The sequence below is a fragment of the Monodelphis domestica genome, chromosome 5, assembly GCF_027887165.1.
Source record: "Monodelphis domestica isolate mMonDom1 chromosome 5, mMonDom1.pri, whole genome shotgun sequence".
In the NCBI taxonomy this organism is placed as follows: domain Eukaryota; kingdom Metazoa; phylum Chordata; class Mammalia; order Didelphimorphia; family Didelphidae; genus Monodelphis; species Monodelphis domestica.
The window spans coordinates 279,259,060-279,280,850 of record NC_077231.1 but is presented as its reverse complement, the minus strand read 5'-3'; the positions used below and the strand labels follow the sequence as shown (position 1 = coordinate 279,280,850).

Genomic DNA, 21,791 nt, shown 5'->3' with positions numbered 1-21,791 from the left:
GTCCATCTTTTGTATCCCCAGAATCTACTACAGAACCTACTACACAGCAAGTACTTTGATGATGTTTGTTAACCAATAAAGGCCTGTCCAAAGTAGAAAAAATACATGTAATTAAATGAGCCCTAGCAATAAGAGGTTGTCTTTGGGGTTCATCAAACATGAATCTTGCCATTAATCAATGAGCACAATAGGGGAGAACTGGGAGGAATGGGGCGGGGAGGGGGGAGAGGGAGGAGGATTGTTGATTTGTTCACAAAAACCAGAAAGCCTTTGTTCAGTGAGCCCACTGAAGCCAAGAGGAATGTTGGGACTGGAGAGACCAAAAGCTGCCCTTAAAAGAAGCTTTTGTCAGTCTCTGGAGCTTGATAAGAACTTGGCAACTAGCTGAGTTAACCCTCCAATTCTCAAGTATCCTGGGAGCTCCAGATAGTTGGGACCATAACTTAGAAGTGGGGCTTGTCACAGCTGGCCCACCTGGGGGCCCTCAGCAGGAGCTTCTACCTCTCCTGGACAGGGCCAAGGCCACTGCTGTGACTTCTGAGATGGGGAAGTCTCTGGGCTCCAACACCTACAGTAGGCAGAAATGGGAGCACCAGACTTTCCTATTCTGTACCAGACATGCCTTGGACCAAATCCCTATACCCACATGACCAAAGTAAGGTATGGAAAGGAATGCAGAGTTTGTGCCAGGCCCTTCACTGTGTTTCACTGGTGCTACCCTGTTCACAAGCATTTCAAGAAGGGGGAAAGGAGAAGCCAAAGGGGAGAGAGGTGTCCATACAGACATGAGAAGCCTCCAGACCCCAAAGATTAATCCTCTTGCTCCTCAGATGCTCAGAGATTGCCTATTGTGGGATTCAGGATACTGTGGCAAAGAAGCTTCTAAAATGAGCTTCAACAGTGCTTTCTCTGGACTCACTAGCTGATGACCATCATTACCACAACTCTATATTGGTGGCCTGGGAGATGCCATCAGTAAAACTCATCTCAAAAATCACTTGGAGGGAGCAGCTGAGTGGTTCAGTGGTTTGAGAGCCAGGCCTAGAGATAGGAGGTCCTAGGTTCAAATATGTCCTCAGACCCTTTCTGGATGTGTGACCCTGGGCAAGTCACTTGGCCCCCATTGCCTAGCCCTTACCACTCTTCTGCCTTGGAACCAATACACAGAATGGAACCAAGGAGATAAAAAAAGGGTACCTAAGATGATCGCATCAGCTAATCCTATCCAGAGTGATCGAAAGGTGCTTAAGAATTAAGTACCCTCTTAAAAAGTCAGTACCTGAGGGAAAAGGTACAAATTCCAGGAAATGGAGCAAACCTATTGCTAGTCAATTCAGCCTGTTTAGACTGGGACCAGGGCCAATTTGGAGTTTCCTGAAGTCTGTCTATTAGGCACTAAGGTCAAGCCCAGGGTTACCAGAAAATCAGACTGTCACCTAAGAGTAGGTTTTTGATGGCTAATGGATTTCAATTGTCTTTGCTGCAGAGAGCCTCTAACAAACCTTGTCCAGCCCAGCTGAGCAGGTAGCAGAGATAATTACTTCAATCTTGATTAGAGAAAGGAAAATTAAATCTACTCTGAGGGACCTCCTTACACCTACCTGATGGGCCAACAGAGAGCAAAGTGATAAATATTGGAGGGGATGTTGCAATACTGGGACACTAATGCATTCCTGGTGGAATTGAGAACTGACCTCACCATTCTGGAGGGCAATTTGGAATTATACCTAAAGGGCTATAAAACATCGTATACCTTTTAATCCTGTAATACCACTACTACTTCTGCATCCCAAGGAGATTTTTTAAAAAGGCATGGGAGGGCATGGGGGAAGGACCTATTTATACAAAAATATCAGCTCTTTTTGTGGTGGCAAAGAATTAGAAATTGAGGCCATGTCCATCAATTATTGGGAAATGACTAAACAAACTGTGGTACATGATGGTGATGGAATACTCTCATTCTTTAAGACATGCTGAGCAGGTTGATTTCAGGAAAAACTGGAAGTAGGTACATAAACTGATACAGATAAAAATAAGCAGAACCAGGAGAACATTACATACACTTACAACAATGTTGTGGGATGATCAAGTATGAAACTTACTCTCATTAATACAATAAATCCAAGACAATTCTGAAGGTCTTATGACAAAGAATGCCATCCACCTGCAGAGAAAGAACTGTTAAAGTCTCTTAATTTTTTTTTTTTTGGTTACCGCAAAGCAATTCTATTACTGCCCCACTATTCAACATAAATGTAACTGTTGTGGAAGAATGAGTTTTGTTGTGGGAAAGGGAATGCTGGTTCTTCCCAAAGAATTGCAGCTCAGACTCCTTCATCTTAAGGCATGAAAGTGTTTATTCAAGGATGTAACAGACAATGTAGCCATGGAGATGAAACAGCCAAAACAGGATGTCAAGTTGCTACATTTATTATGGGTCTGCAGTATGGCCCTTCTCCCATCTTGGGAACTCTTCACTCTCCCTCAGATTATTCCTCCCATGGAAGTTGCAGGGGATATTACAGGGGAAAGGGCAGAGAAAGGGTACAATGATCCCCAGGGCCCCTAGTTGATGTTCCCTCCCATGTCCTGCTTGTAGGACATTCAAGGTTGTTTTCATTATATGTCTTTTCTCAGCCTTGTAAAACAAGGAAAGAAAGCCATGACATACTTCAAGTTAGCTCAGGTGCTCCCTACTTCCTTAATTTCAGACAAGTCCTTATCAGCTAGAAGTAGCTAAGAAAGCACAGTGACATATACTTTTCTCCATTCTAATTCTAATATTTGCTAACCAGTAAAGATCACCTAAAAGCCTATTAAAGAAAAAGGATTTCTAAGAATTTGAAGGATCATTTATTATTGCCAATCCAATCCACATCACAACCACCCTAATATATTTAATAACTACTCCCAGTGAATTTCATTGAAACTAAGTTTTCCAGGAGCTCAGAGGAAAGCCTAAATGTAGCAATGGCCCTCCTGAGCACTTCTGCCATACGGGGAGGTCTATTTCTTTTTGAGTCAGAGATGCAGCAAATATCAATACATTTGTGTTTGGGATTCTATCACCCAGTATGCCAGTAGAATGTAAGAACTTTGTTTCGGTGTCCCAGTTTTCTCCACCTACATTCCTAGATTGTTTGTAGCTATCTAAGGGATTTTGCCATTCTACTTGGCAAATACAAATTCTCCACAATTGAAGGGGACTCGGAATCTGGGCCCCTGAACTGGCCTTACTGTTCTGAAAGGGTCAGAGGATTGGAGCTGGGGAAGTCAGCTTGGAACTACATTTTCAGGCTACCTAACTGAGTATAATGACTCTTGGTACACCAATGACTGTACCTTTATGTGGAAAGGTTATTTTTTCACATTTTTATGTGCACTATATTTTCTTTCTAAAGGAAGTTGATTTTAATTGTTTAAAAAAGGAAAGTAAGATGGGGAGATCTGGCTAAATGGCAGTAAGAGAAAGATCTTGGGGTTTCAGTGGTTGTTGAAGTCAGATTCAACATGATTTGGCTAATATAATCTTAGGTGACATTAACAGAAGCATCGTTCAGGAATGAGGACAAGTCAGAACAAAGAATCCTTACTGCAGGTTCATGGGACATTCCTAGTACACAAAAGCAACCTTAGAAGTCTTTGGTTTTACATTCTATCTGCTGCTAATTAGGTGAGAATCACACCTCCCTATTGATTTGTGTTTTGGAGTTTCTAAAAAAGAAGGGTGGAAACAACCCATCATGTCTCTTTCAGCTGACAAGACTTCTGAGGACCTTATTCAAAGTGACTTTCCCAAAGTTCACAAGTGACTACTTGTGAACACCTACTTGTGAACTCCAGTGGTGTCTTATTAGATCCAGGATCCAGTATAAGAAGAGGCATTTGGGAGATCCACTTTAGAGTTGTCTGAGGCTTCTGAGCTAACCAGAGGCTGCTGGGAGCAGTTTCCCTGGAGTTTGGGGGACAGACCCAGCACATTAGAGACAGCTCTGAAGGAATTGCAGACACATCTTGGAAAACTTGGCAGCCTCCACTTTGGCCAGAAAGCAGTGGATCCCCAAAGTGGGTAAGGGGAAAAACAAAGCCCCTGCTGATGCACAGATCTCAGCAGAACAGCTTTTCAGGGAAGCTAAAGAAAGAGGGGAGATCCCTGTGGGGGGTCTGGCTAAAGGTCTCCAGGGCAGGCAAAAATGGAGAAACTTAAAGCAGAGATCTGTCAGAAGCGCAAGCTGGTGGAGGACCAGAATCTGCTTGGGGAAAGGAAAAAATACTTTAAACGTAGTGACCTTGCCAAAAAAGAAGAGGAGGCCTACTTTGAAAGATCTGGCTACAAGGTACAGCCAAAAGAGAAGGATCAGAAACCATTACCTTCACCCAATCCAGTATTAGAAGTGGAACCAGCAGAGGGAAAATCGCCTGTGACTCTTTCAAGGCCACAGGTCCTCAGGCAGTTCAGAGAAAGAGGAGAACCAGGGAGATTGTTTGGAGAAACTGACTATGACGCATTTCTACGTTTAAGAAAGATAGAGATTCTCACACCAGAGGTTAACAGGGGTTTAAGGAACGACTTGAAGGCAGCTTTGGATAAGATCGATCAACAGGACCTTGATGAAATGGCTAGTGGTCAAGAACCAGGAGAAAATGACACACAGAATGACCTGAAAGTCCATGAAGAAAATACCACTTTTGAAGAATTAGAGGCTTTGGGAAAATCCTTAGGAAAGGGGGATGATCAAGAAGACATGGACATCATAACCAAAGTCCTTAAGTTTCTCCTTGGAGTTTGGGCTAAGGAACTCAATGCTAGAGAAGACCATGTAAAACAAAGCGTTCAGGGCAAACTGAACAGTGCCACCCACAAACAGACAGAAGCCTATCTGAGGCCACTCTTCAGAAAGCTACAGAAAAGGACTCTTCCTGCAGATATCAAAGAATCAATAACAAACATTATCAAGTTCTTGCTGCAGAGAGAATATGTGAAGGCAAACGATGCTTATCTTCAGATGGCCATTGGAAATGCTCCCTGGCCAATTGGAGTCACCATGGTTGGTATCCATGCCAGAACCGGTCGGGAAAAGATTTTTTCCAAGCATGTTGCACATGTTCTAAATGATGAGACTCAAAGAAAATATATTCAGGGTCTGAAAAGATTAATGACCATTTGTCAGAAGCACTTCTCAACAGACCCCTCAAAGTGTGTGGAGTACAATGCCCTCTGACAACTCTTCTCCATGGAGCTATGAGACCCTAAGACCCAAGGCCTTTTGAGGAACTGCTACCAAGAATGAAGAGGACAGAAAGGATCAAGGGTTGGGAGCAGCTGATTTCTTCATAATTTGTTTCTTGGTTTCTTTAGAGAATTCTGTTTGATTCTTTTTCCCCTCGGAGGTGGAAGTTGTTGGCAAATGATTAGAAGGAAACCCTTGAAAAGGACTTGTAATTATTTCTATAAAATGGGATCATATTCAATTATTATTTACAGAAATGTTATAGAAAAAAGCTTTTATCTTCAATAACTACCACCCATATCAGCATCCCTTAGTGACATCTGAATTCCTCAAACTTGTCTGATTTTTCTGGATTCCATTAAACATTTGGCAATTAATTTTGTGACTCACTCGTTTTCTTTGGATTCTGATCTTTTTTCAGATTTTTCTGGGGCTAATACCTTCAAGAAATTGAAATAATCAGGAAATTGGGACTTTAAAAACAAAAAGCCATAACTTAATATGAAAATTTCTAAAGAAATGTCATGATCTCTGCCTCTGAGAAGATGAAATAAGAGAGGTTTCCTATGGGAAACCAGGATCCCAGCCAAAAGAGTGATGAAGTTTCAAAACCCTCTGGGTTTTGGAGGCTGGGATCAACCTGGATCCTGCCACATTTTTGTGGCATTCCATTTTTGTGACATTCTGCCACGTAGTAGCAAGGAGCAGAGGGCCAAGCTGGTGGTGCTTTTGCTATCCTTATGATAGGTTTATCCGTAATGATAGGTTTCCCTGGATCCACATAATCAGATAAAGAACAACTTGCTCTAATTTCTTCTTATCTATCCCTAGGATGCAACCCTCCCCCCCCCCAACCCCGGCCCCATCATGTGTAGTGCTGTCTGGTGATCATATTGAATATATTTCTGAAGGTAGAAGAAAAGAATTGGGTTAATTTAGAGGATTATGTATATATACTGTCATTACCTAAAAGAGAGAGTCAAGGTACCTTCATGAGGGTCTGCTGGCTCCCTGGAGTTTGTCCTAGAGGAAGGTCTACCTGCTCTTAACCAGAGTTGCTTCCACATTCATTGAACTCAGAAGTCAGGAAAAAATGGGGTTTGGAGGGAATTAAATAAGCCTGAGTTCTTGAATGAAGTTGTACCTGTCCCAAAAGTTCTTAACTTTGTTTTCCACCAAACTGCTAAGTCTATGACACTAACAAACAAAAACTCAGAAGATTATTTTGAATGTATGAAATAAAATTCATGATTACAAAGGAAATCTATGACTTACTATTACCGAATCCATTCCTCCCTCCACACATACTGACCACCCCAACCCCTCCACCCTAAGTTCACACCCTTCCCATGCCTCCTACCCCACCCCCTCCATCCTAAGTTCACACCCTGCCCATGCTTCTAACCCTATTCCCTCCACTCTAAGTTCACACCCCTCCACCATAAGTTCACACCCTGCCAATGCCTCCTACCCTAACCCCTCTGCATCCTTACCCCCCAGATACTGATCCTTCTTCCTTCTGATATTATGGGACAACAACAATTCCTCTCCCTCAGGGTGCCCAACCCTTCCCTTTCTCATACCTACCCCATTGAGAACAGAGCAAGAAGCCTAGAAACAGAAACAGGAGCAACAAATAATTCAGATAGTTTATTTCCTTTAAGAGAAGTTCCAACTTTCAATAAAAATGGGAACTTGGTATCTATAAGAGACCATATACCTTTTAACCCTGAAGATTTAAATAAATTCAAGGAAGACCTTCATCATTTGAGGAAGAACCAATATTAATTATTAAAAAAAATTGGAGAATATATTGAGAACTTTTGACCACACTTGGATGGATGTTGAAAATTTATTAGAAAAATTTCTGACAAAGAGAGAGAAAAATAATGTCATCTCTCTGGCAAATCAGAAGTGAGGTAGAGGAGTAAATTATTGACCAACTGAAAATCCACACTGGTACCCCAATGGTGAACCAGTTTACACAAAACTAAACCAGGCCAGAGAAGCATTATTGACAGCCATGAAAACTTTTTCTGATATACCTGGAAAATGGTCAAATTTTGGAAGAACCTGACAAGAAATTGATGAGACCCCTCCCAGTTTATGGACGTACTTATTGATGTAGGACATACATATATGGACCTTGATTTGTCCAGAGAAAGGGACATTAGGCAAATACATAGGCAATTTGTTGAGGATTGTTGTTCAGTGGTAAAGGACTACTTTGAAATATTAAAGTGAGACTCGAGGTTGCGACGCTTAACTTATGTTTAAGTCGTAGGACTTCCTTGTATCTACACTCTTTTTGAAATACTCAAACAAGTACAAAGCTTGACTATCATGCTGGCTCCCTATATCTCTGAAAGAAAAAAAAATCAGACAAGGGAATGACATTTCCCCATCAAAATAGAATTCTAATTCTTTTCTTCTTATATTATGGCAACTTCCTGTAGTCTTGGCTACAAATGGCTAAGTGAAATATTACTGCATTCTGTCCTACATACTTGTGGGATAGAAATTACTTTAAACTGGACCTATACAAGGTCTATTTTGAATTTTTCTTATGTTTTTGATTATTTTTCTATTCTTTTGATAATTGACACATACACCCCCATAACTGAACATTGCATTCTGAGCTAAACTTGATAATTTTTTTTTTAAATACTTACTTCAGGGGGGATTGTATTTTAATTTAAAATCTAAGAATTTTTGAATTTTTTTTGTTTGAGATTTTATTTTTATAAAAATACAAGACTTTTGTTTAAGATTTTACTGTTATAAAAAATTTTAAAGATTTTGATTTTGTTCGAGAAAAGATCGTCAAGAAAGAAGCTTGAAACTTTTATATCCAGAGAATGAACTGTTGCAGAAAGATGCCAAAAACCTACACTTCATCAAGAAGATCAAGAATGAACTTTGGATGTGATTGATTGGACTGAACTTTTGATTGAACATTTATTGTAACATTTATGCCAAAAGGGACTGCCCCTAATTTGGCTTTCTGTCAATGCGCCTAGCAAACATTGGTTTTGCTTTCTTTTCTTTTCTATTTCCTCTCTCACTATTCTAATTTCTCCTAGAAAATTGAATATTGTGTATATCTTTAGTTAGAAATGAATTTAGAACTACAAAATGATTATGTTAAATGATCAATGGGGAGACTAGTCTCCCAATGATCATCAGGGGGGATTGTAAACCTCAAATTTCCTTAGACTTATAAATGTTGGAAATTTCACCATTGGGATATTTCATACTTGGAAAATTTCTTACTGATAGTCTATTGGAATGGGAACTCCATTGGCATGGGAGGTTCCTTCTCTTCCCTTCTTAAGATTACTTTAGGACAGAAACCCTTTGCTGAACAATGGAAAGGACTTTGACCTATGCTTAAGCATAGAACAGGAATTTCTTTGAGTCTTGATTGATTTTAGAATTGATACAATGGAGATACTCCACCCTATTCAGTCCTAATAGGATTGAGTAAGGGCTGCAGCCTAGATCAAAATTTAATTATTCCAATCTCTACCATACTCAAGTTAACAGGATTTAGAAAGGGCTGTAACAAAGGAGTAAAGATTTAATCATTTGAAAAATATGACCTTCAACAGACATGTGCAAAAGCCAGAAACCTCTGGGCGGTCCTGGGTTAAGCTAGAGCCTCCATTGACAGGGAAATTGATGAAGAGTGATTGGTAGATGTGAGGACTGAGGGGAGGCAACTTGGATGGTTTCCTTAAAGATAGGAGGGTCTGGAGACTCGAGGAGGGGGTTGAGTTTTTGGTCGGTGTGGTTCCTGGGCTCTGAGGAAGCTTGCTCTGAAGGAAGCTGAAGGTGGGGGCCTCTGAGACTGTTTCTCCATTTTGGACATGTGAGTAATAGGGACTGATCTCTTTCTTTGCCCCAGCTATCTAAGGGCTTGGGCCTTTTGGCCCAGCCTAAACAGAAGGGGTATTTAAGCCCTATTCCCTTCTCTCCCCTTTCTCTCTCTATATATATCTCTAATTCCTTTCTTGCTCCTATTGTAATTAAACTCCAAAAAAAGGCTGAAGGCTGACTTGAGTTTTTCATTTAGGAATTACATAGCTGATTCCTTGGCGACCTTAAATTAATATATATCAGTCTTTTAAAGTGATTCCCTTGTAACACTGTCCTAATTGGGATTCTATGGACCTCGAAGAATTGAGGAGAGTAGCAGCCTATGTTTATCAGGGTCATGCAGAAAGATGTGAGAAACCCAATACGTCAGTGGAAGATTTAAGGAAAGAAATTGAAATGTTAAATGGGCAACGGAAAAATCAGAGAGAGACCATAGCCCCTTTGCAGGAATCAACAGATAAATAATTGACATGCCTTTACTGTGGGAAGATATTCCATGTAATGCTGGTCTGTAGGAGCTGGCTTTGGGGAAAAAGAAATAATAACAACTTTAGAAATAATAACTATAGGAATCATAATGCCAATCAAAATAATGACAGTGATCCAAATGAGAGAAATGATAATACTCAACAGAATGCCCAACAACAATGTATAAAAAATGGAGCTCATCCATGCTATATTCTGGGTAAGAATCCCCATCAGAGTGAGGGATCCCAGGAAACTGCCCAAGCACCTTTATGAAGGTGTGAAGGAGGGGTGAGGGCCTTGGAATCAAAAAGTGAAACCTTTGATTTACCAGATCTTTATATTTTAAAGCCAGTAATCCCTATACATATCTTTAGAGTAGTAGATTTGTGCTCAGCCTTCGTTTCCATAGCCATACATGAGAACTCCAGGCATATCTTTGCTTTCACCTGGAAGGGCTCAAAGTATACATGGAGTTGGCTGCCACAAGTGTTCATGGAAAGCCTGAGTTTATTTGCAGAAATTTTGAGCCAAGACACAGATAATAAAACATTTGAAAATAGTAAATCAATCAAATACATAGATGATCTATTCTTGGTTTCAACAGATGCAGAAGCATGTCAAGAAGATAGTAAATACCTTCTTTTGGAATTGCACAAAAGAGGGCACAAGATCTAGAAGGATAAGGTTTAGTGGTATCTCCCCAAAGCAGATTATTTAGGGGTCATCCTGACTGCAGGTTGTGACAGAAGCTGGCACTAGAGAAAACTTGCCAAGCTGAAGACTGTGTGAAATTGATCACCTCGACGGGGGAAGGGCCCCAGAAGGGGACTCCTGAGGAGGGAGCAGTAAGGCTTTCAGTTGGGAGAGGTGGATAAAGACTTTCTCCTGAGGGATACTCACTTTTCCTGCTGGTGAATGGAAATCTTTTCCACCAACACTTCCCAATTGAAGGGACTTTCTGAAGAGAAAACCTGAAAAGACTTTACCTCAGCTCCTGCTGCCCAGGGGTGAGTCAACATGACTTTCTCTCAGGGGGCTCACCCTGCCAAGGCCTGAGTTCCCCCCAAGCTTGAGGAGGGAAGGAAAAGGGATTAGATAGAGACAGGTACCCCTTTTCCCCCTTTCCTTTTCCCATTCTTCCCTGCCCATTTTTTTCCTATTGTATTAACTGATTGAGTTAATATTAAAAGCAATTTGTTTCCCCAATCTAAGTGTGAGTAAATAGATATAGATCAAGGGGAGACATTGTGGTCTCAAATAGTGGAGGGGGACAAGAGAAAATTGGGGAGAGCAGATTAGCTAAGGAGGGAAGCCAAACCATTATATCTGCTGTCTCCTGTGAACCCCACTTTGTGGAAAAAGGGGGTCTCCACTCTTTCCCCCTTTCCATACAAAAAGTCCAAGCCTCCATATGGGTACAAAGCTTCCCCTCTTTTATCTTTTTTTAAAAAGGGGTGCCCTCACTATTCCTCGCAAATGAATTGAAAATGTTCAAAACTTAAGAGCTCCTGCCACTAAGAAACAGTTGAGAGCAATTTTAGGAACAACAGGGTTTTGTAGACAATGGATGCCTTGCTATGGGGAAATTACCTAACCCCTTATAGCACTAACCAGGGATTCAGTCCCTGAACCCTCCAAATTAGAGCCAGAACACCTGTCAGTTCAATCAGACCTAAAACAGGCCATCCTGTCTGCCCCTGCTCTAGGCATCCCAAATTACAACAAGCCATTTACTTTGTATGTACATGAGTGAAGAGGGGTAGCTTCAGGTGTTTTAACTCTGACTTTGGGACCTTGTCAGCACCCAATTGCTTATTATTCTGCCCAAATGCACCCAGTAGCATCAGGAACACCACCATGTCTTAGAGGAGTAGCTGCTACAGCCTTACTACTGACAAAAACTGTTGATCTAGTATTGGGATGACCATTAACAATTATGTTCCCACATGAGGTAGAAACATTTTTGCTAAGGCACAGAACGCAGGCATCCTTGGATCAGCGAATTACAGGGTATGAAATAACCTTGTTAAATAGTGAAAACATTACCTTGAAATGCTGTCCAAATCTTAACCCTGCCACCTTGCTTCCAGATTTACCAACTTGAGGAGAACCATTGCACAGTTGTGAAACTCTAGTGTCCATGGCAGAAAGGCCTCAAGATAATCTCTTGAACACTCCCTTAGACAATCCAGATCTGGTCTTATTTACTGGTGGTTCCTCTTTTATGAAGGATGGCATACGCTACACTGGAGCTGCTGTAGTCACAGAATTTGCCACTGAGTGGTCAGCTTCACTGCCCTCTACTATCAGTGCTCAAGTTGAGGAACTCATAGCTCTAAAATATGCCTATATAATTGCCAAGAATAAAAAGGCAATAATTTATATGAATTCTAGATTGCTTTAGGAATTTGTCACTCATTCAGGATGCTATGGCTGCAGAGAGTATTTTTAATCTCGGCTGGAAAATCTATAGCTAATGCAGAAATTATAAATGAAGTTCTTTCAACTCTCCAGGTGCCTGAAGCCCTAGCTGAAGTTCATTGCTCCACCCATCTGACCTTGTCTCTAGGGGAAATCATCCAGCAGATGCCACTGCAATTGGTCTCAAAATACTCCTCCATTTCTTCAGAAGAGTGATTTACAAAATGATTGCTTATGATTAGTCTAGAATCTGTAGGTCTAGAAACATCTAGGCCAAGATACCTAGACATTAGCTGAAAAATCCTGTCACAACACTGATGATCTCTCATTCCCCTCCTAATTTGACCAAATATAGTCCAATTCCTTGGCCTTACCAAAAAAAAAAATTCATTCTATTTAATAGAGCATCCCAAGCTCCACATAACTGTGCATAATCCTTGGCCACATTAAAATTCCATTCAGGATTTTCTAATGAAAAACATACCACACTGTGATCTTTGGACCCTTTCACAATGAAAAGGACCAAGTTCCACTCACCTTGCATTAACAGAACATGAAGCAATTCTGTAATGTCAGTCCAACTAGGGTTATATGTCCTAAATATACTTTCAAACTTTTTAATGACTATCATAGGTTCCTCATTAGAGGTAGTTTCATCAGTGAATATTTCAATATCTTGTAAAGAAAATGGTGTTTGATATCTATCATTGCCATGGGCTAAGTCCACTCTTGCCCAGGTCTCCAAACTTTCCCAATTGGTGGAGGACGATCAGTCAACAAAAATAACAAATGGAAGAAAGTTTAATCATAACAGCCATGGATTGCTTTGCATTTAACAGCTGCCCCACCATCCCAATGTCTATTTCTTTTGCAGTAACTGCTGTACTCTGGCTTGTGACTGGAGAACTGCCAGAGGGGAACCAGAAACTGCTTGGTAGTAATGGAGGTAGGAATGAGAGATACTGAGGGATGCTAGTATAGGGATGATGCCACACAGGGGAACTGCTACACAAGGGAACTGCTCTGGGGTTTGCCATTGATCCCTACTGATGGCTGATGGATCAATGTATCTTCCCTAACCTCCTCCTACCTTTCACTCTCTCCCTTCTCCAACCCGCTCCTTCTTACCTCCCTCACCTCCCAGTTCTTCTTGAAGCCTTTGGCTTCTTCCCTCCCCCACTGAGTAAACTATAAAGATACTCTTTTCTTTTCCTTTTTCAAGTCAAGGGGATTATTGGGATAAGAGGATTGGAAACTGAGGTAAAACGGATGAGGATTTCCCTAGTCTATAAGGAGGGAGAATTTGAGGGTTTGGGTAAGTAGTCCAGTCACAAACTGACTCTAAGCACTATGTGGTCTCCCCAGCTACCATGGGTAACTCTGTCAAGGTGTCATGGTCTGATGGCTCCCAGCATATCATTAAGTGGGAACATGGGGAAAAGGGGATAAGGCATGTAAAGACTTGACTGTGATTCCTGGGGCCAGACTTCTTTGTGTGGAGACAAAGCATACAATTTGTTGTAATACAGTGGGAAAATAGGAAGAAGAGGTGGAGAGAGAGTGGGCAAGGGAAGGGAGTAGGTGGGCAGAGCAATGGTAAGATAGTAAGTCAGGGTAGAGAGGTGGGAAGAGCATGGTAGGGGGAGGTGTTGGAGGAGTCAAGTCAGAATGGACTGGATCAAGAAGAGTCTCATGGCAGGCAGGTTGGGAAGAAGAGAGTGTGTCCCTTTTGTCAGATTAACTGAGAGGTTTTTGTTTTGGTTCAACTGTCAAGGTGATATGCCCAGACCCTCCAATAGGAATATTCCCTAAAATACTAGTTGCCAATGGCCAGGTTTAATTTCTCTTTAGAGTTTTAAAGTTAAAAGAGAACCAAAGCAGAGCCAGGCAAATTACTTTAACATCCAGGCTTTGCAGAGCTTTTGTAACACCTTCTGTGAAATGCCGCATCTTTAGGAAACCCTGGTTCATCCTAGCTGCTTAGTAGCTTATTCAATGAAGAAACCTAAGGGAAATTTGCAGGACATATTCTGATTTGCATTAACATTTCTGATAAAGTAAAAAGGGTTTAGTTGATTATTTGATCAGAAGCTACTGCTTTTATTCCCCGAGTTTACAAAAATCCCACATCTTCCTTCTCTGTCTGCTTGGAAAAATGCCTAGTCTGTCTCCCCTATGTGCTTGGACTTCTGCTATGGCTGCTGCTGAGGAAAAGGTCACAACTTAAATAGTGGTTTTTAAGAGTCATATCCAGGCACAGACAGGAGCAGTTAGTTTCAGCTGGGCAAGGGTGGTACTCTTTAGATCTAGATAACATGAAATGATGAATTAAGGTATTTGAGAGGGTGTTTAGAATGTTTAAAAACTGAAGTATTTAATCAGATATATTGTTTTTTAAAAAATAACTTGTTTTGCCTTTTAACCTTAGTTGTATTATTTTTGTTAGTATCATTTTGTATTTAAGGCAATAAAAATGATTTTTGATGAATCTCATTTTATCTATTTCTTAATTGGTCACAAATTATCCCCCTATCAATAAACTGAACTAAAAGGTGGACTATTTTATGCTCCCTTAATTTATTTATATCACACTTTAGGTCTAAATCATTTACTCATTTGGACCTAGTCTTAGTAGATTTTATGACATTTTAGAGTGAATTGTCTGATTTTGAGCATTGTGAGAGCCCTTTGTGAAATTCTACAATCTATCTGATGTAAAAGAAGAGTATAAATCCTTATTAATGGCTTTCCATATTCCTTGCATTCATAAGGTTTCTCCCCATTGTGGACTCCCTGACACTGAGCAAGATTGTTGCTGTTTGAATACCTTCTACATTAATTTCATTCGTGTTTCTCTCCGGTGTAATTTCTCTGGTGTTTAGCAAGACCGGAGCTCTGACTGAATGCCTTTCCACATTGCTTATATTTATATGGTTTCTCCCCAGTATGGATTCTCTGATGCATGGCAAGATTGGAGCTCCGATTGAATGATTTCCCACATTGTTTGCATTCATAAGGTTTCTCCCCAGTGTGGATTCTCTGATGTTGAGCAATACTATAGCACGAAGTGAATCTCTTTCCACATTGATTGCATTCATAAGGTTTCTCCCCAGTGTGGATTCTCTGATGTCGAGCAAGACAATAGCCCATAATGAATCTCTTTCCACATTGATTGCATTCATAAGGTTTCTCCCCAGTGTGAATTCTCTGATGTCGAGCAAGACAATAGCCCGTAATGAATCTCGTTCCACATTGATTGCATTCATAAGGTGTCTCCCCAGTGTGGATTCTCTGATGCATGGCAAGATAGGAGCTCCAACTGAATGTTTTCCCACATTGTTTGCATTCATAAGGTTTCTCCCCAGTGTGGATTCTCTGATGCATGGCAAGATAGGAGCTCCGATTGAATGTTTTCCCACATTGTTTGCATTCATAAGGTTTCTCCCCAGTGTGGATTCTCTGATGTTGAGCAATACTATAGCACGAAGTGAATCTCTTTCCACATTGATTGCATTCATAAGGTTTCTCCCCAGTGTGGATTCTCTGATGTCGAGCAAGACAATAGCCCGTAATGAATCTCTTTCCACATTGATTGCATTCATAAGGTGTCTCCCCAGTGTGGATTCTCTGATGCATGGCAAGATAGGAGCTCCGACTGAATGTTTTCCCACATTCTTTGCATTCATAAGGTTTCTCCCCAGTGTGGATTCTCTGATGTCGAGCAAGACAATAGCCCGTAATGAATCTCTTTCCACATTGATTGCATTCATAAGGTTTCTCCCCAGTGTGTGTTCTCTGATGGATAGCAAGATAAGAACTCTCACAGAATGTCTTTCCACATTGATTGCATTTGTGAGGTTTTTCCCCAAGGTGGATTTTCTGATGCCTGGTAAGATAGGAGCTCTGATTGAATGTCTTTCCACATTGTTTGCATTCATAAGGTTTCTCACCAGTATGGATTTTCTGATGTCCAACAAGACTGGCCCTGTGCATAAAAGTCTTTTCACACTGATTCCATTCTTCAGACATTACCTTAGAGTTCATCTTTTGAGATTCATGAAGTGATGAATTTTGAGATTCAACACAGAATTCTCTCCAAGCTAAGTTATCTGGACCACCACTCTTGAATCTTTGCTTTTCCTGTTCTTCCACAAAATGGACCACTTCTTTTGGAGTCACCTTTATTTCAGGTCTGATCTCTCCCACAGAGAGCAGGTTCCAGACATTCTCCAGCATCACTTCCTTGTACAGCTCCTTCTGGGGAGGGGACAAGAGACTCCATTCCTCCCTCGTGAAGTCCACAGCCACATCCTTGAACGTCAATGCCTCCTGCTCCATGACTCTTCCTCTTTCTTCCTTGGATGGAACCCCTGAAGGAGCAAAAGGAGAAACATTCAGAGCAGAAAATGGAGATTTTGCTCCACAATCATTCACTGGGCACAGGACCAGGACCTGAATTAATTTTAACATTAACAACCACTGATGACTTAATTTATCACTTTCCTATAATGAAAAGGAAGTGGGAAAATGGAAGCAAAAATTCAAAGCAAAACAGATCAATGGAGTATGGGTGTCATCTGAAGAAAAAACCCTGCTCCTTAGAAGTTTCTATCAGCAAATTTTCCAATCTATTTGTAAAAATGGTCACATTGGTACTGTTACATTTAAAAGAGTGGGAGCCTTAAACTGTAAGAGTTGAAAGAGTTGAAGATATGAATTGTAGTAGATATAAGAGTGGGTAAGTAAATTTGTGACCGCAGAAAATATGTTTCACTACAGTGTCTTGGTTTTAAATCAAATATAAGGTGGTCGCCAGGAAAATATTCCCAATTATGAATATACCCAAGTCAACTGGGTTTTATAGAGAATTTAATTAATAATACAATGAGGAATTAAAGAAAGAGAGAGAGAATAAGAAAGGAATAAGTATGAAGGGCTTTAAGCCAAAATGGCCTAGAGCTGAGTCTTAAGAGAGAGAGATCAGTCAGTCAATCTTTTATCACTCACCACAAGATCTGTCTAAGCAAGGATTCTGGGGGACAGAGTCTCCCCAATGGGAGTTCCAGCCAGAGTCAGCCTCCCTTGAGAGACCTCCTTAGAGATTGTCCTTCAAGATAATCTCTCAAGAGACCCTCCTTAGAGCCTGTCTCTCAAGAGCTCCTTCTCAAAGATCTTCTTTTAACAGGCTGTCTTCTTATATAGGGGGTTTTCTCCTATGGCACCTCCCCTAAGTTCTTCCATCTACCAATCACAGTAGACGTTTTCCAAAAGACAGCCCATTCTGAATTCACAGCTGAGTCAACTAATCCCTTTACTAAGTTTAAACCAGAAAACACTTCTGAATAAGTTTTCACCACTTTGCTCCTGGCAAGTTTACCAGTTGCCTGACCTTTAATAGGTACTTAGCACCCCCTTTGTATTACTTACTATAAAGGGAGACCCGTCCCTTTCAATCATCTTCAGCAAAGGCAATAATGTTTCTGTTAGGCCGTCCCCAATCTGCATTGGAGGGGCTATCCCAGCGCCTTGGGGGAGGAGGGTCCTGCTGGCCTTGCTTCATCCTGCCTTGTATTCTCTGGGGGCAGTGACTCTGCCAGTGGCCAACTTTGCCTCAGAGGAAACAGGGGCCTTGTGGGTGCTGCTCAGGCAGTTGCCCACAAGGGGGAGGGTCCTGGGTTAAGGCTGCCACGAGGACCCGGGTCATTTGTTGTTGGGTCCGCATCAATTGCTTCCTAGCCTTCTCTTCCCTAGACTGGAGGTCCTGTAACTGCTTGAATTCCCTTTCTTCCACCTCTTTCTGTCTCTGTTCCTGTCTAGCAATGCCCTCCTGTCTCAGTCAGTCAGCTCACTCCTCAGGGGTTTAAGGGGAGTTAAAAACTTTCTCTGCTACCTTGAGTAATTCGGTTAGTAACTGGGCTGTGAATGCATCAGCACTTTGGAGCTTCCTGTGAATATCAGGGGCCTACTGATTGACAAAGGCAAGAAGAACAGCTGTCTGGCTATTGGGTGCTGTCGGGTCTACCAGGGAATAGATGCAGAAAGCTTCCTTCAGCCGCTCAAGAAACATGGCAGGGGTCTCCTCAGGGCCCTGCCTAACAGAATCAATTTTAGCCAAATTGGTGGGTTTGCGGGCCACTCCCCAAAGCCCAGCAAGGAGAGTCTGGCGGTAGGACTGAAGATGCTCCCTACCTTGATCAGTGGCTAAGTTCCAGTCAGGCCTCTCGGTGGGGAACACCTTGGTGAGGCGGCAGGGTCAGTGGTGGGTCCCCATCGTCCCTGAGAACCAGCTTTTTATCTTCAGCAGTGATCCTATCACGCTCCTCACTAGTGAAGATTGTGCTGAGCAACTGCTGACAGTCATCCCAGGTGGTACTATGGGTGAGAAAAACTAACTCGACCAGGTCTATTAACTTCTGGGGCTGCTCAGAGAAAGGGAAATTTTGGTGTTTCCAATTATACAAGTCAGAAGAAGTGAAAGGCCAGTACTGGAAAACAAGGGGGCCCCCTTCTGTCATGGGCCCAACAGTGCAGACTGGCAGGACAGACATAGAGGAGGGGGTTTCCACTGGAAGGGGAGGTGGCTGCTGCATTGAGCTGGAGGAGGGCTGGGCAAGCTGACTCCCTGTACGGCTGATGCCTCATTTCCATCAGGAGGAAGGGGAGGGTATACCCTGGGGGTTATAGGGAGGGGGTGACAGAGGAGGGTCAGGGAGGGGTTCCTTGGGTGGTGGGAGAACTGAAGGTGGGAGGGGTGGGATTGGCTTTTCAGGGTTAGGTGTCTCAGTCAGACCCTTGGTCCTATCGTCCAGTGAAGCTTCTAAGACATGGACAGCTTCTGTATAAGATTTCAACCAGGTTGGGGGGTCTAAGGCTAGATCTTGCCAAGTCAAGATGTAGGGGAACTGGTCTGGGTGCCCTTCTGGTCCAGGGAGGAGGGTCCGGTTTGGGATGGCAGAGATGACACTATTCTGCCAAGTACCTCCTCAGGGCCACCCACACCCAAAGGAAGGCCATTCTACATTACAGAAAGTCTGCAACTTTCCTTTATGGACTGTCAGGTTTGCAGCCCTTGACTTAAAGTCGGCATAATGTTGGAGGACCAGATCCAAGGGGGTGGACTGGCTTTGACCCATATCAGGTAGAGAGGTTAAGTAGAGGATGAGGAGGTAAATTAGAGAAAGACAGATAAGGAAGGGAGTGATTCCTGGGAGTTCTAAGAATCCTGACACTGGTGATTGCTTGTCAGTGGCTGGCTGCCTGGTACCTCCCTTATGGCCCAAAAACCCCAGTGTGTCCAAAAAAATCACCTATGATTGAAAGAGAGATAAGGAGGGGAATGATACTGAGGATCTCAAAGAATCCTGATCCCAGAGGCTGCCTGTCAGTAGTTCCTGAATGAAGATGTACCTTGCCCAAAAGTTCTTAACTTAGTTAGTGTAATGGATTCCTTTGGCAGTTTGGTGGAAAACAAACAAAAACTCCGAAGATTATTTTGAATGTATAAAATAAAATTCATGATTACAAAGGAAATCTATGATTTACTATTACCGATTCCATTCCTCCCTCCACCCATACTAACCACCCCAACCCCTCCACCCTAAGTTTAAACCTTTCCCATGCCTTCTACCCCACCCCCTCCACCCTAAGTTCAAAACCTGCCCATGCTTCCAGCCCTGTCCACTCCACTCTAAGTTGAATTCCTGATTTTTTCTTTCTCCATTATTGCTTTTCTTTTCTTTTGATTAGAATACTTGATTTTTTCCTCTTTTCTCATTTCTTGTACTAAAGGTACATACAATTAATATCATTTTTCTGTAGTAATATAAGTTATATATGTGTATATATATATATATATGTGTGTGTGTGTGTGTGTGTGTGTGTGTGTGTGTATACTTGCTATAATATCAATGCATACCCAGAAGCTTTAAACTGTGGGAACCTGCCATTTATTGATAAAATGTTATGGGACTGATTAATATTTATGTCTGATTTTAGGTAATGGGATAAAAACAAGAAACACAGACTTAACCTGAATAGTGCGAAAAAGAGCACACAGGAAAAACTAGTGTGAGACTCAAAGTTGTAACACTTAACATATGTTAAGTCATAGGGCTTCTTGTATCTACACTCTTTGTGAAATACTCAGACAATACCAAAGTTTTACTATCATCCTGGCTCCCCATATCCCTGAGAATGACAAAAATCAGACCGGGGAATGACACTTCCCTATCAAAATAAAAATTCCCGTTCTTTTTCTTCTTATAAAATGGCAACTTCCTGTAGTCTTGGCTACAAATGGGTAAGTGAAATATTACTGCATTCTGTCCTACAGACTTGTGGAATGGAAATTACTTTAAATTGGACCTTTACAAGGGCCTATTATGAATTTATTCTTGGTTACTCAATATTTTACATACATAGATTTTGATATTTTGATTCTGATTTTGAATTTTTCTTTTTCCCAAAAGTTTAATTTTTCATTTTTTCTTCTTTATGTTTTTGGGTTTTTTTTCTCTTTTGATAATTGACTCATACACCCCCAAAACTCAACCATGCATCCTGAGCTGAACTGGATGTTTTTTTAACACCCATTTCAGGGGGAATTGTATTTTAATAAAAATCCAAGATTTTGAAATTTAGTTCGATAAAAGATCTTCAAGGAAGAAGCTTTCTAACTCCTAAATTCAGAGAATGAGCTGTTGCAGAAAGGTGCCAGAAAACCTACACTACATCAAGAAGATCCAGAATGAACATTTATTTCAATATATACTCCTATGCCAAAAGGGGACTGCCCCTTAATTTTTGTCAATGAGCCCAGTAAACATAGGTTTTGCTGTCTGTCTTTCTTCTATTTCCCTCCTCTATCTAACTATTGTAGTTTCCTCTTATAAGGTGAAATTATGTATGCAGCTGCAGTTAGAAAATTTGGAGTTGCTGGTGTGACAAGGCAATCACTTTAAAAGACTGATATATATTAATTTAAGGTCGCCAAGGAATTCAGCTATGTAATTCCTAAATGAAAACTCAAGTCAGCAGTCAACCTTTTATGGAGTTTAATTACAAACAGGAGGAAGAAAGGTATTAGATAGATAGGGAGAGAGAGAGAGAGAAAGAGAAAGGGGAGAGAAGGGAATAGGGCTTAAATACCCCTTCTGTTTAGGCTGGGCCAAAAGGCCCAAGCCCTTAGATAGTTGAGGCAAATAAAAGAGATCAGTCCCTATCACTCACGTGACCAAAATGGAGAAACAGTCTCAGTGGTCTCCACCTCCAGCCTCCTTCAGAGCAAAACTTCCCAGAGCACAACCTCTCAGAGCAAAACTTCTCCCCACTCCCTAGTCCTCAGACCCTGCTATCTTTAAGGAAACCATCCAAGTTCCCTCCCCTCAGTTCTCACATCTACCAATCACTGTCCATAACATCCCTGTGCCAATGGTGGCTCCAGCTTAACCCAGGACCTCCCAGAGGTGTGTGGCTTTGCACATGTATGTTGAAGGTCATATTCTCAAATAATTAAATCTTGATCCTTTTGCTGCAGCCCTTCCTAAATCCTGTTACCCTGAGTAGGGTGGAGATTGGAAGTTCCAAGACCTGGTTCTGTCATTCCAAGTATCTCTATTGTATCAATTCTAAAATCAATCATCACACAAAAAACTTCCTGTTCTATGCTTAAGCATAGGTCAAAGCCCTTTCCATTGTTCAGCAAAAGGTTTCTGTCCTAAAGCCATCCCAAGTAGGGAGAGAAAGAATCTCCCAAGCCAATGGGGTTCACATTCCAATAGAGTTCCCACTATC

General features: G+C 41.5%; 2 protein-coding genes across 2 annotated transcripts in view; both read left to right on the top strand.

Annotated features, from left to right (window-relative positions):
* The first annotated feature begins 4,193 nt into the window (after positions 1 to 4,193).
* Positions 4,194 to 5,226, top strand: LOC100022566 (pre-mRNA-splicing factor 18-like). The gene has a single exon (XM_056800211.1). It carries the CDS (start codon positions 4,194 to 4,196, stop codon positions 5,220 to 5,222), a length of 1,029 nt encoding a protein of 342 aa, XP_056656189.1. The 3' UTR covers positions 5,223 to 5,226.
* Positions 5,227 to 12,815: 7,589 nt separating this feature from the next.
* Positions 12,816 to 21,791, top strand: part of LOC107649974 (splicing factor 3A subunit 3-like) — a 29,084-nt gene continuing 20,108 nt past the window's right edge. Inside the window, 2 exon segments of the mRNA XM_056800674.1 lie at positions 12,816 to 12,945; positions 18,198 to 18,377. Coding sequence (XP_056656652.1) covers positions 12,816 to 12,945; positions 18,198 to 18,377 — 310 coding nt within the window.

What these genes read in the sequence shown, in the direction of transcription:
- LOC100022566 (XM_056800211.1), top strand. Translation starts at nt 4,194, where the DNA reads ATGGAGAAACTTAAAGCAGAGATCTGTCAGAAGCGCAAGCTGGTGGAG.